We start from the raw sequence: 15,030 nt of genomic DNA on the forward strand, positions 1-15,030 counted from the left end.
AAGCTACCCAGTAAGGAGACTGCTTACATTTTGCTTTGAATCTCTGAAAACAAATTGCTTTAGGGTTATGTTACTTTGGAACAAAGGACTGTTGAATATACAAAAAGATCAACGGGGAAAAAAAGGTGAAAAGAAAAAAAAGGGCAGTTCAAAGGAAAAAGGACCATCTAAAGATTAAAGAGACACACTAATCTTAGCTTCACCAGCTAGGCAGATCTTTTCAGAACCCGTCCAACATGAAGTCTACAGTTTTCAGGAAACAAGTTAATCCTGAAAAAGACAGTCTTTACCTAGGCCAATGAAATTATAAAGAAAAGAGCATATAAAGAACAACCCCAAACCAAAAGGAGTGTTCCCTCCCTTGGAGTCTTTGAATTTCCCCAAGGATAGGCATGGTAAAGCTTAGTTGTGGGTCAGAGAAGAGGGATGAGGACTCAGGGCTTGATGATGCTTGTGGCTATTAAAGTAGTAGCTAGAAAGGGCCATTGTACAGCACAGCTCTGGTGGGGAATGTGCTGACAGGGATGCAGAGGGAAGACTACTGCCCTGAAGGAAATATTTAGGTAAAGCCATATAAAACAACAACAGCTTCCCTTTAATCTCCTACTTGGGGAATGGGGATGGGTAGGTATCTGCATGGCAGAGTGCTGGTGGTCATAGTTTCTAAAGTATGGGGGAAAAAAACTCAAAACACTAGTTCACACTTGTCATTACTATTAAAAAATTCTTCCTTTCCCTCATGGAGAATTCAGGTAGCAAGATCCACAAAGTCTGCATTATTAACTAATCACTAATCTATGTAGATGCGTTCTACTTTCAGCATGCGAGTTTTAAGGATGGCAAAAACTCACAGAAACAAAGACCTGTAAGGCTATATATATATGTATATATACATATATATATATATATAGCTCTTTTACAAGCCGGTAGGTAAGGATTGGCCAATGGCCACTAAAAAACAAAAGATATGCGCCCCCTTCATGGTTAGGAATCATCTGTAAACAGAATAATGGGTAATTTCTTAAAATGATTAAAAAAGAAAAGTTATTTCAGTATTGGAATAAGTTTAAGGCCCGAATACTGAGGGAAGTAGGATTCTCCAGGGCTCGTCCATAAAAAATTAGGCATTCATGAAAAATTATTTGATTCTTAAAGGGCCAAAAAGAAGGCCAAGAATGACTATAATTATTTATTGCTTACAAGGGCAACAATTCAATCCAAGCAACCCCCTTATAAATAGCTAAAAGTTTTCAGGTGGATAAACTCCCCTTTGAATTCCCCCCATTGCCAAGTCCTCAAAATAAAGCAAAAAGTAAAATAATAGTAATAATAAAAAAATCAAACAGGAACATTTGAAAGTCAAGTTCGGTTGGCAAAGGATGCTTTGACATTTCCATTCTGGATTGGAAAGCAGAGCAATCTAGTCCATTCCTGATATGAAGATTTCCAGTGTGGGAGCTGCAGGAGCTGGAATGTGTAGGAGGCCAGTGCACTGGGCCAGGGCTGGCTACTGCTCAGCTAGAGAATGGACAGGGTTTACTTGCCTGTTTGAATAATCTCATCTCCATTTATGACCTGTAATTTAACACAGCGGAGATATCACTTGCAACAGTAACTAGGCAGCTGCTTTGCTTCTCATAGGAGGAAGCCCTTCTCTGTCCTCCATCTAAGTCCATGGAGAGATCCTGGGAGTCAGAGTGTCCACTCATGCTGAGGGGTGAGAGGTGACACACTGCCTGGTCTGATATTTAAAAAAAATGGTTCCTCTGTGCCCTCCTCCCCATGTCCATGCTACAAGGTCTGGGACAGGTGGTCTTGCCACTCCTAATGGAGTTTACATTGGGTGGAGTGTCACTGATGGACTGCTCATCCTTTTGCAGTTCCACTTAGGAAACAGCTGACCCAAGCCTTGTAGCATGAATTGAATCAAGGACAGGGAGAGGCGGAACTCAGGGATGAACCTTTCCTGTGGGACAGGGCTGCTGAGAAGGATGAAAACCAGTTCACTGGGTACCCAGCCTTCAATTTTGGGAAATGTTGGGCCCAAGTCCTTTCTGAATTTTTTTTTTTTTTTTTAACTACCAGTGACAAAATACATGTTACCTCACTGGGAAGCATTCACCTCAAACATGTCTTCATTCTATTAAATGATGCCAGAGGCTCCACCAGATATTTAAGATGTAAGATTTATTACAAAGGAAAGGATCTGATATAGAAAGTCATTCATTACAAAAGATGCCAAAAAATGGCCCATGTCTTTTGCTATAAGAAGACATCAATGTATCAATAAGCCAGCAGCTGGAACAGGGAAACCCTCTTCATGAGGAGGTAATAATTTGTTCACTATTTTCAGTCTTATGATTTGTGCTGTACATGGTGCAGTGGTTTTCAAAACGTGGTCTAATAGAGTCTACAAATATTCTTTAGGGGTCCCATTTATTATGCAGGAATACTTATGTCTGAACAGTAATTTATACTGAACAAACTCCAGTGCAATTCGATCCATTAGTTGAGAGTGGTTGCTATTGTTGAGCAGTCAGTAGAAGAATCTGGATATCGATCTATGAAAGGTGCCTTTGGTTCCACCAAAATAGTCCACGGAACCAAATCATTTGAGAACCACTGCCTTGAGGTATGGATTCCAAATATTATCTAGCTTAGCCAGACCAGAAGTCTGACACTGACTGCTGTTTTGAAAAGCATTTCTCTCACCCCTATACCATGACACTCTCTTGGTCAACTGAGAGAAGGTGCTTTATTTCCAGAGCTCTGAGCCCTGATAAATAAGATTCCCCCTCTGGCATTTGCCTTCTACGCCTATGACTCATGCTTAATACCCAGTCACCTTGGTTTAGACCTCAAAATAGACGACAGAAGGAGTAAAAATCTTCAGAAGCTAAAAATGAGACTGTCCTGACAGCCAACGGGAAAAGGGAACTCCTGTTCACAGAGCCACGTCTGAGACACGGCCACACTCCCTCTGCTTCAAACTGACAGTCTTTAAACCAGCTGAAATTATTAAAACAATTTGTTTTATCTCATCAGTACTGAAATCTCTCCTGATGTGGTTATTAGGAGAACTCTCCCTGCTTTGTACTGTCATATTGAAAACCCAAAAGGAAAAACTTAGCAACATCAGTTTTCCTGACTAAATTGCCTTCTTCATGCAGGCTGTTTCTCTTGAGCCCGTGGGATGAAATTTTGCAGTACATATAGAGAGATGTCCTTGTCTCTGCTACCTTCCCACATCTACCTCAAGGACACATAGAAAGGTTAAAAAAAGGATCAAGTTAATCACAGCAGACGTTTCTTCTAATTGTTAGGAGGTCAAAATATCCATAAACTAGAGAGTTCCATAATATTCCAGTAAGCATGGTGACAGGGAATATCACAACCCACACCAGCTCCAGGTCCAGTGTGTCTGAAGGAGGAGTATAAGGCCCATGGAGCATTCTCCCCATGGCTATGCTTTTGGCCTCACTCCCAATTCCCTTGAAAAATAACCCCATCCCACACTGACCCTGTAAGGAACTAGACTGGAGGTGTTAAGTACACATTTAAGAACATGGGGAGCTAGAGCATTCATTGACCACTGGCTGATATGCAGAGAAGGGGGCATAAAATCTATGTATAAAGACCTTGCTCCCATTTTTATTTCACAGATTAGGGACATGAAGTGGTATTTAAGGGTGAGAAATGCAAACCAGGCTGGGATGTTCCAGGGACATTCAGCAGCTAGACTAACCACTATCAAAACTACACTCCTTTTATTATTTGTTTCACTCTAAGAAATACAACCATATTTCACATTGCTAAAATGAAAAGGAGTTAGAAAGATTTCCCACCCCCTGGATTTGGAAGTGCCCCCGTGAGAGGCTTCTGGCAGCCATCACACCCCACTGGTGTCACAGGTATAAGCTACAGTGAGGACAGGCCTAGGTTCTGGTTCCATCAACACTTTCTTCTTTTTAAAGTTTTACCAAAACAGGCTCTCTAAGCACAGTGCCAATAAAGAAGGGCAGCCAGCAAATTCCAAGCAGCAATGCCAAGCCCTGAACCAAAAGAATAACAAGGAAAGATACCTTCTGCCACCCTGTCTTTCCCCTGTAGTTCTGCTACTGTCTGGGGCTAGAACTTGATGGCACAGTGGACGTGACTGACAAGACCGTGAACGTCACAGCCAAGCAATGGTCAGTGGAGGTCACAAGCCAGACACATGCAGTGTACTTTCCCCAGCTGCCCCCTCAGAGAACGCTCTCCTTTCCACAAGGAAAGAAGTAAACCCCATCATGCACTAGGTTGAGATATGTCAAGCAACTGCACTAAAGCACACTAACCCTTTGCTGGGTTAACAGACTTGTCACCAGTGAGAGAAAGGAAAAGTAATGAAGGTCACATAGAAACTCCTTTACTCTTCAAAAGGTAATGTCAAGAACTTTTTCAGGGACCCATTTCCAGTACCTGCCTGGGCATTTGCAAAGAATGGGAAGTCAGGAAATAACAATTACTATGAACAAGTGCCTTCTACTAGATTCAGAGCCTGCTTACCTGTGCATCAATGATTTTCTGCTTTGCATCAATAACTGCTTGCATCTCAGCATGATCCTTCTTCAATTCCTCTTCTACAGCCATTAGCCTAGAACATGGCAGGGAGGAGACATTCACATCTTCAAAGTGAGGGCTGGCTAACATAAAGAACAAGAAACTCAAAACTCACAATAGCTCAATATTTTCTCTCCCTCCTAATCTATTTGCATCTGCAACCATCTTTTCTTTCTCCTCTCCTACTTTGGAAGAACACATATCCAAGGCTGATTTCTCTGTGATTGGACCCCAGGCATGTTCATCTTCTCTGGAACGAGTTTTCTATTAATCATTTCTTCTACTACTTCTACCACACCACCCCCCTCAATATAATTTATTTCATCTTAAAATATCAAACCAGCCAGCAAAAACATAACCCTTTCTTAATCCCAGATTTCCCTATCACTGTTGTCCTATCTTGTTCTTTCCATCCACAGTCAAGTTTTCTCAGGGAGTAGCCTAGATTCACTAGGTCTGGTTTTTCCGCACCCACCGTTCACGTTTTACCACTGATATTTAGCTCATGACTCTACTGAAACTGCTTTCAGTTAAGATTGCCAAACTAAAACCAAACCCACTGCTGTCAAGTCGATTCCGACTCACAGCAACCCTATAAGACAGAGTGGAACTGTCCCACTGGGTCTCCAAGGCTGTAAATCTTTATGGAAGCAGATTGCTACATCTCGCCCCTGGGAGCAGCTGGTGGGCTCAAACTGCCGACCTGTCAGTTAGCAGCGGAGCGCTCAACCACCGCACCAACAGGGCTCCTTAGTAAGATGGCCAGTCACCTCCGTACTACTAAAACAATAAGCCTTTTCTGATCTCAGTTTACTTAACCTGTCCATAGCGTGTGACAATATGGAAGCACAGTGGTTATAAGCATAGACTCCAAGTCCGACTGCCTGGATTCAAACCCTGCCTCCACCACAATGACCTTGGGCAAGTGACTTCATAAGCCTATGCCTGTTTCCTTGTTTGTAAATGAGAAGAAATATAATGGCTGCCTCAGGGACTATAATGAACATAAAACAAATTATTATTTTTAAAGTGCTTAGAAAAGTGCCTGGCCCATAAGAGCTATACAAATGTTTGGGAAAATTGACCCCTCCCTCAATATGCCTTAGGAGTTCCTGGGTCAAGCGGTCAAGCGCTTGACTACTAACCAAAAGGTTGGCAGTTTCAGCCCACCCAGAGGTGCCTTGGAAGAAAGGCTTGGTGATTTGTCTCAGAAAGGTCACAGTCTTGAAAACCCTTTGGAGCACAGTTCTACTCTGATACACAATCTTAAGACATTGAATACATAGATTTTTAAAACCCAGATCTCTTCTAAGACATCTCAAGTGAATCACTAGGGTTTTATTTTTTCTAATGGTTAGGATTAAAGATAACCAGTATGCTTCTATCTTCATAGGGAGCGTGCTAAGGCCTCAGATTTAGGAGATCTTAAGAAATACAGTTAGGCATCACATATGTACTGAGTACCACAGAGTATACACAGGGCTGAAAATGGCTTTTGCTGCCATTCCTCTTAGATTCTTTTGATCATCTCCCACCTCTCTGTACCCCCACTAGCCCACAACCACCACTAGTCGATCCTCTAACCTGCTGATGATGCTTTTCATCTGGCTGTCCTTCTCTTCCTGCTGCCTGCGCAGACGTTCCTCGCTGTCCTCCAGCCGGGCCTTGTATTCTAGCAGCAGCTTCTGCATCTGCTGTTCCTGCACCAGCAACCGGCGTTCATATTCCTCTAGCCGCCGGCTGGATACTCTCAGGCGTTCCTTCAGTTTAGTAATTTCCTGTTCATACTACAGCAGAGAAGAGGCACCAAAGAGAAGGAGAAAAAATTAGAGTTTTATTGGTTTTAGAAGTTAGTGATTTACTTTTTTACAAAAGCAACTGTAGGCAACGCAGCCGGATGCTGTTCAAGCTGCCATTCCATGTGCTGCTAATGTTCTTTAAAGTTATCAACAGCTGTAAGTGTTAGTGCAGCTTTGCCTTCCTCCTAAAATTACATTTCCAATCTGATTTTGGCATTCCCAATCTATATATTTATGTATCTCTCTCCACATTAAACTACCAGTTGCTGTAAGCCACATCCAATCGGTGATGGTATACAACGGGAGCAGGTAAAAAATAAGTTTAAGCACTTAGAAGCCTGACAAACCACTTTAAAAGAGCCTAGAGCCAGTTGTCTAAAAAAGGAAAGATTTCTGTATCTTCACCTGCATTGTAGAATCTCTGACATATCCCAGCTCATTCCTTCTCTCTACTAGGATCAGACCTTCAGAGAACAAGCAACGGTTCTGTAATGTTAAGCTACTAAATCACTAAGTAGTGCTTTATGGTACAGTAGGCTACTGCTGCTTTTTCCCTAGATATAAAAGTATGAGTTACTCAGGTCACAAGCACTAAGCAAAGGCCTACATGCTCTCCAGGACTGATTAATATTGCCCTTAGTCCTTTCCACTGTGGCTCATCTGCTCATTTGGTACCACTTCCGGGAACATATATGTCTGTTTTCTCACTATGTAGCTTTATACAAATTCAATGATTCAATTGGTTATATGGCCCTTTCTTATACTGAAGTTGCTGTGGACAATTTTCTAGGTAAGGCGAGAAGCATAAGCTTTCTTATGGATAGGCTACCTACATTCATCAGTAACTAATAATGATAAATCTGCATGGTACTTCATAAAATGCAATGTATTTTCACATAAAATTACCTCATTTAATTGACAACTAGATAACTAGCTTCTGCTTACCCAACAACATGTTCCTAAAATACACTTGTTAATCCAGAATATAAAAAATGACAGCTTTTATAGCAGCTTTAAGAGGTGGATGTATCAACAAGCATAGTTCAGGCTCATGCTAATAAGCAAGCAGAAGCTAGTTGTTTGGTTGTCAATTAAATGAAATAAAACCGTAAGCGACATCAAAGTTCTTGCTTGATAATCCTTTTTCCATGTCAACTTTTCTTTAAAAACAAAGCAAAACCCAAAAATAGATAGTGTTTTTAAAAATTGTCTATAGAGTTAGCAGCTTTTTTTTTTTTAATCTACAACAGGAAGAAAGAAAAAGAGACAAAATTGTTACCAAGATATAGAAAGGATGTCTAGTCCTCCTTGGTTAAAGACTAACAACCAGTTTGTGGAAACACTAAACAGTCATCTAAAGTAACTTGCAATAAATAGCAGAGCATTCTCAAAAGTAAGGCAACCTACATTTAAAAAAAGAAAGTATTATAGGCAAACTGCCCAGCATGATGGACATTTTCAGCATATTTTCACACAGATGCTTCTGACCCATTGCATGTAGACATGTATATGATGGTTACCCTAAGAGGTATACTTGAAGGGAGCACGCAGGAGTTCACACTCTTGGCTAGATAGCCTCTATTAGTGGCCTACCACTTGTGAAAGTAATTAAGCCAAAAAAGATAGGCTGGATGTTCTACCTTCTCAGCATGCTTGGCTTCATCTTGATTTTGCTCAGTTTCTTCCACATCCTCTTCATATTGCCCATTGTTCAGAACCCAGGCTGCTGTCCTCTCTACTGGGGACATTGTGGCAGAGTCCACAGGTGACTGAACCTGCATCAGGAATAGTTATTAGCATTTCCCAAAAGAGCTCACCCACTGGCTATATTTCACAAAGAGAGATATTCTTGGAAGAGATAACCAATGTACCAGTTTCTACATCAGTTTTCTAATAAATGCTCTCAGCCCTAAGTAATATTTTATTAAAGCCATGGTTAGGGATGGTGGAAGAGAATATCCATTCATATAAGAACAAACTATTCTGAACAGAAATTTGTATGCATCACATTCAAGAACCTGTGTTCTTCTCCCTCTAAAAAAGCAATGCTTTAAGACTGTTGATTTGCCCAATGGTCCAAATGCTGTTAGGTACCAAACTATCTACTAAAATTTAGAAGATGATAGAAAGAGAGAAAGAAAGTATGACTTAAAGGTTACTCAGATGGTTGGGAACTAAGAAAGTGATTAATGCTAAGCAAACTCACCAAATGCCCATTTACATGTCAGAATGCCAAATTTTTAATTTTCATATTATTCATTGAGAAAAACAGAAGAATAAGTGGTTTTGGTCATTTTTATAAAGCACTGGCTTCTTAACGGACTAAAGCCACTCAGGAGTCCATATTTTTCCACCAGAAAGTTCCTTGATGAATAAAGGATCAAAATAATTGATGCTGGATAGTCTAAGGGACGCTTTTATCAAGTTAAGATGGCTAGATAAATTGTCCTTTTCCAATGCAGATATACAGAAGGAGCTGTAGTACAGAAGTCTGGCTTTGAGTAGCCATTCTTCTATTTGGTAGTTATGTTACTTAATCTCTTAAACATTGTTTTCCTAATCTATGGAATGGGGATACCACCACCGTCACCACCACTACCTATTCTAGGGAGTTGTGAGGATTGAATAAAACAATGTATTTGAAAGTTCTTTGTAAGCTACGGAAACCCTGGTGGCGTAGTGGTTAAGTGCTATGGCTGCTAACCAAATGGTTGGCAGTTCGAATCTGCCAGGCGCTCCTTGGAAACTCTGTGGGGCAGTTCTACTCTGTCCTATAGGGTCGCTATGAGTTAGAATCGACTCGATGGCACTGGGTTGTGTTTTGTAAGCTACAGAGTGCTATAGAGCCTAGATGTTATTACTGTACTTATGTTTAGAAAACTGGCATTGGGTATTACAATTTATATCAGGCTACTGGATATTAGTGCTTTTTCCATAATGTTGGAAATAAACCACAAATTCCTTTTCTCTGGCCCGCCTTTTCTATGAATACTACATTTCTGTTCAAATTATGATATCTCTTTGGACAATTCAACGGACCCTAGTTTATGTAAGCTATTCTTTATCCAAACTTAGGAAGCTTTCTGTATTGTCAGCAATACTGATTTCTGAGTTAGTTCTGCAAATGGTTAACTTCATTCACTTTATGCTGACTCCTATTAACTTCAACTTTAGATAGTAATTTTTTTGCTCTATTCTCAAACTGTGGCATGCATAAAACACTAGCCAAAATAAGATAAATTGAGGCTATCTTTTTAAGAGTACAGTCTCTTGTAAAAACTTACAACACAGGAGTTTGACTTTTACATTCAGATTATTTCTAAATATTTTGTCTCAGATTTGGTTTTGTTTCTTTGGATTCAATCCACTAAATCTGTGTGTGTGTGTGTGTGCGTGTGTAGACAAAGAGAAGGAACAAAGCTTTGTATGTCAGTTGGCCTTTTTATAATTAAAGTGGATTTCTATTTTGAGGACCAATACTCCATAATCTCATAATTGAAGGGAATTTTCTCTTCCATGCTGAGTGGAATACTTTAAGAATCTGTACATCATTTTGGAATAGAGCCCAGTTAAACTCTAAATAGATAGATATTTTTAAAACGGGGGTATTTTGATGGCCTTGAGAAAAAATTTGGTTGCAGAGACAAAAAGGTTATCAGAGATAGGGTAGGAAAGACTTTTAAAAATGCAATACTTTAAAAAGGAGTATCTTTTAAAGGTTTGAAGGAAAATTTGGGTTAGTTGATTTACAAACACATTTACAGATACGTATTAATAATGGAAACCCTGGTGGCGTAGTGGTTAACTGTTACAGCTGCTAACCAAAGGGTTGGCAGTTCAAATCTGCCAGGCGCTCCTTGGGAACTCTATGGGGCAGTTCTACTCTGTTCTACAGGGTTGCTATGAGTCGGAATTGACTTGATGGCATTGGGTTTTGGGTTTATTAATAAAAAATGGCTTCATGTCTGAGGATAGATGAATGGATACGCACACACACAATTAATCAGTGAACTAGATATTCCTTCTTAAAGTCATTTTCTGCACTGTAAATATGTCTTAAATTTCAGTACCCTCAGTACTCAATAGTATATCTCCATCTCTGCTAATGTTTCTTATACCTTATTTATTTGTATTTCTTTCATTATTTTTTATCATTCACATTTTCACCGAAAACTCTTTAAAACTTTTTTATTTAGCCTTGTGCTAAGCAATAATACCTGTAAAATAATGAGTTTGATGTTAGATACTTATATATATTTATAGATATATTTGTATATTATATATTTATATATCTATAGTTACATATTTTCTAGTATGCATTAAAATAATTACATGATTATTTAAATAAATACCTTGGACACATGTAAAAATGTTTCCATATACATTTAGGACCATTAAACTATAGGATATAATAGTTTATCTATAAAATAAAGACAATAATATCCACATCGAAAGTTAATATGAGAAACAAATGAGAGAACATGTTTTAAAAGCACTTTGTAAACTGTATAAGGTACTTTACATGCTAATTGAATCATATACACACACACACACACACACACACAGTTCTCCCTCTACTGGCTCTTAAAAATACTTGGAAGGCAAATAAAAAATGTGGCTTTGAGTTTTAAAAAATCTAAATTTCAAAAAATTAATAAAAAGACAATATTTAAAGGAGACATGCCTTTTTTGTTTTATAATCTTATCACTTTAATGCACAGAGCACAGGAAAGGTACTTTAGTGTGAAACCAGAGTTTTCTATTCTATAGCAGTTTGAGATAAAGTTGCTATTTAAATTAATAACAACTTTATGGTTTGGAATGTATTACTTCAAGGAAGCTAATTCAACAGCTTTCTGTCTTATATAGTTAACAAGGCATTGCTTGAATAAACTTTCTTTCTCTGTGGTTTGTTATGGGTAACTTATCGAGTGCCTATAAATGCGCTGCAAATGAATGGTATTCCTAGGAACACATCAAGAGAATTTAACCTCTAAAATGCATGTAAAAACACCACTACCACCGCCACCTTGGGTAATTTGAGCTTTAACTGTTAAGAAGTTGTAAAAACAAGGGTTGGTTCATTACACTGACAATGGTGGTAGCTACTGTATCTTCAGAAGGACTAACATAATATCCAATAATTAGGAGAGGCTGTACAGCGAGAACTCGGTATTTCAGGTGCATTCCTATTTTACTGATTGAATCTTATTTTCAACACTTTCTAATATTTTAGGCCTAGAAATCTACCTGATTATGGTAGGTAGTCAATAACTGTTGACAAAATAATCCAGACCATTCTTATCTATTCCTTATATTTATGATAAAGCCTTTTCATAATTATAAAGAGGTTGAGAAGTAGTATTAAGCAAACTGAATATAGTTATTGTGCTAGATTGAGAGAAAATAGAATTTTTGTTTCAAAATTAATTTTCAGAGTAATATGTCTTTCATATAAAAAAACCATATACTGTCTCTTACATTTTTTATGTATGTGCGTGGCTCTTAGTTCCCAATCAGACTGTTAATCCCTGAGAGATGCCAGCACATCATACAGTTGTTTTGAATGGTAGTGACTAGTTAAATGCACAAGAGATGCTCAATAAAATCTTATCCACTTATTAAAACACTATGGTATTTCTTTAGAGTTCATTACTAAAATATAATTCATTACTAAGAAAAGAATACTGTTTTTCTTCTAATCCTTTGAAAGCTCATCAAAAGCTTTTCCTCAAGGATTGTTCCACCTCCTTTGTAATTAGCAAAAATTACCTCTAGTTTATGGTCAATAATTAGCAAAAATTACCTTTAGAGTTAACAAAAATTATCTCTAGCTTACCGTCAAGGAAATTGAGGAAAGAGGTTGGTAAGTAGTACAGATCCTATCTTGCTTAGCTATGGGCATAGGAAGAGAGTATATATCCACTGACTTTCATCAAGATCATCAAAGAAAATGAAGGATGAAAAAGACAAAAAGAAAAGAAATTCTTAATAATTTGAGATAAAGCTGTATAAGGTTTTCCTGGAAAAGTAAGAGAATGCTTTCCCCTTGAGAAAGGGAACGAGATAAGGATGCCTTTTATCACCACTCTTATTCAGCAATGTGCTGGAGGTTCTAGCCAGAGCAATCAGGCTAGATAAAGAAATAAAGGGCATCCAGATTGGTAAGGAAGAAGTAAAATTATCTCTATTTGCAGATGACATGATCTTATACACAGAAAACCCTAAAGAATCCTCAAGAAAACTACTGAAACTAATAGAAGAATTCAGCAGAGTATCAGGATACAAGATAAACATACAAAAAATCAGTTGGATTCCTCTACACCAACAAAAAGAACATCGAAGAGGAAATCACCAAATCAATACCATTTAGAGTAGCCCCCAAGAAGATAAAATACTTAGGAATAAATCTTACCAGAGATGTAAAAGACCCATACCAAGAAAACTACAAGACACTACTGCAAGAAACCAAAAGAGACCTACATAAGTGGAAAAACATACCATGCTTATGGATAGGAAGACTTAACATTGTAAAAATGTCTATTCTACCAAAGGCCATCTATAGATACAGTGCAATTCCAATCCAAATTCCAACGACATTTTTTAATGAGATGGAGAAACAAATCACCAACTTCATATGGAAGGGAAAGAAGCCCTGGATAAGTAAAGCATTACTGAAAAAGAACAAAGTAGGAGGCCTCACACTACCTGGTTTTAGAACCTATTATACCTCCACAGTAGTCAAAACAGCCTGGTACTGGTACAACAACAAATACATAGACAATGGAACAGAATTGAGAATCCAGACATAAATCCACCCACATATGAGCAGCCGGTATTTGACAAAGGCCTAAAGTCAGTTACGTGGGGGAAAAGACAGCCTCTTTTCTGGCATAACTAGATATTCATCTGCAAAAAAAGTGAAACAAGACCCATGCCTCATGCCATGCACAAAAACGAGCTCAAAATGGATCAAAGACCTATATATAAAATCTAAAACGATAAATATCATGGAAGAAAAAATAGGGACAATGCTAGAAGCCTTAATACATGGCATAATGAGTATACAAAACACTACTAACAATGCACAAACACCAGAAAAGAAACTAGATAACTGGGAGGTCCTAAAAATCAAACACCTATGCTCATTCAAAGGCTTCACCAAAGAGTGGAAACATTACTCACAGACTGGAAAAAAGTTTTTAGCTATGACATTTCTGATCAGCGTCTGATCTCTAAAATCTGCATGATACCACAAAAACTCTACAACAAAAAGACAAATAACCCAATTTAAAAATGGGCAAAGAATATGAACAGGCACTTCACTAAAGAAGACATTCAGGTAGCTAACAGATACATGAGGAAATGCTCATGATCATTAGCCATTAGAGAAATGCAAATTAAAAGTACAATGAGATTCTATCTCATACCAACAGGGCTGACATTAATCCAAAAAACACAAAATAATAAATGTTGGAGAGGTTGTGGAGAGAATGGAACACTTCTACACTGCTGGTGGGAATGTAAAATGGTACAACCACCTTGGAAATCGATTTGGCACTTCCTTAAGAAGCTAGAAACAGAACTATCATATGATCCAGCAATCTCACTCCTTGGAATATATCCTAGAGAAATAAGAGCCTTTATACCAACACATATATGCATACCCATGTTCACTGAAGCACTGTTTACAATAGCAAAAAGGTGGGAGCAACCGAGGTGCTCATCAATGGATGAATGGATAAAGTATGGTATAGTCACACAATGGTATATTACACATCGATAAAGAACAAGGACCAATCTGTGAAACATTTCATAATGTGGAGGAGGAATTGGAAGGCATTATGCTGAGTGAAATTGTCAGTTGCAAAAGGGCAAATATTGTATGAGACCACTATTATAAGAACTTGGGAAATAGTTTAAACGGAGAAAAAAATATTCTTTGATGGTTACAAGAGTGGGGACGGAGGGAGGGAGAGGGGTATTCACTAATTAGACAGTAGACAAGAACTATATTAGGTGAAGGGGAAGACAACACACAATATGGGAGAGGTCAGCACAACTGGACTAAACCAAAAGCAGTTTCTTGAATGAACTGAATGTTTCAAAGGCCAACGTAGCAGGGGCAGGGGTTTGGGGACCATGGTTTCAGGGGACATCTAAGTCAACTGGCGTAATAAAATCTATCAAGAAAAAATTCTGCATCCCACTTTGGAGAGTGGCATCTGGGGTCTTAAACGCTAGCAAGCAGCCATCTAAGATACATCAATTGGTCTCAACCCACCTGGAGGCAAAGGAGAATGAAGAACACAAAAGACACAAGGAAAACATGAGCCCAAGACACAGGGCCACATAAACCAGAGACTATATCAGCCTGAGACCAGAAGAACTAGATGGTGCCTGGCTACAACCGATGACTGCCCTGACAGGGAACACAACAGAGAACCCCTGAGGGAGCAGGAGAGCAGTGGGATGCAGACCTCAAATTCTTCCAAAAAGACCAGACTTACTGGTCTGACTGAGACTAGAGGGACTCTGGAGGTCACGGTCCCAAGACCTTCTGTTAGCCCAAGACAGGAACCATTCCCAAAGCTAACTCTTCAGACAGGGGTTCGACTGGACTGTAAGA

At 38.8% G+C, this 15,030-nt stretch overlaps 1 protein-coding gene across 8 annotated transcripts in view; it reads right to left on the bottom strand.

Annotated features, from left to right (window-relative positions):
- RASAL2 (RAS protein activator like 2) overlaps positions 1–15,030 on the bottom strand; it is a 429,713-nt gene that overhangs the window by 6,166 nt on the left and 408,517 nt on the right. For all 8 annotated transcript variants that reach the window (XM_003410874.4, XM_064276597.1, XM_003410875.4 and 5 more), the window contains 3 exons: positions 8,042–8,176; positions 6,187–6,389; positions 4,549–4,636 (listed from right to left, as the gene is read on the bottom strand). In XM_003410874.4, the coding sequence (XP_003410922.1) occupies positions 4,549–4,636; positions 6,187–6,389; positions 8,042–8,176 (426 nt within the window). The remainder of the gene's footprint in view (positions 1–4,548; positions 4,637–6,186; positions 6,390–8,041; positions 8,177–15,030) is intronic.

Source organism: Loxodonta africana, chromosome 25 (assembly GCF_030014295.1).
Source record: "Loxodonta africana isolate mLoxAfr1 chromosome 25, mLoxAfr1.hap2, whole genome shotgun sequence".
Taxonomy (NCBI): domain Eukaryota; kingdom Metazoa; phylum Chordata; class Mammalia; order Proboscidea; family Elephantidae; genus Loxodonta; species Loxodonta africana.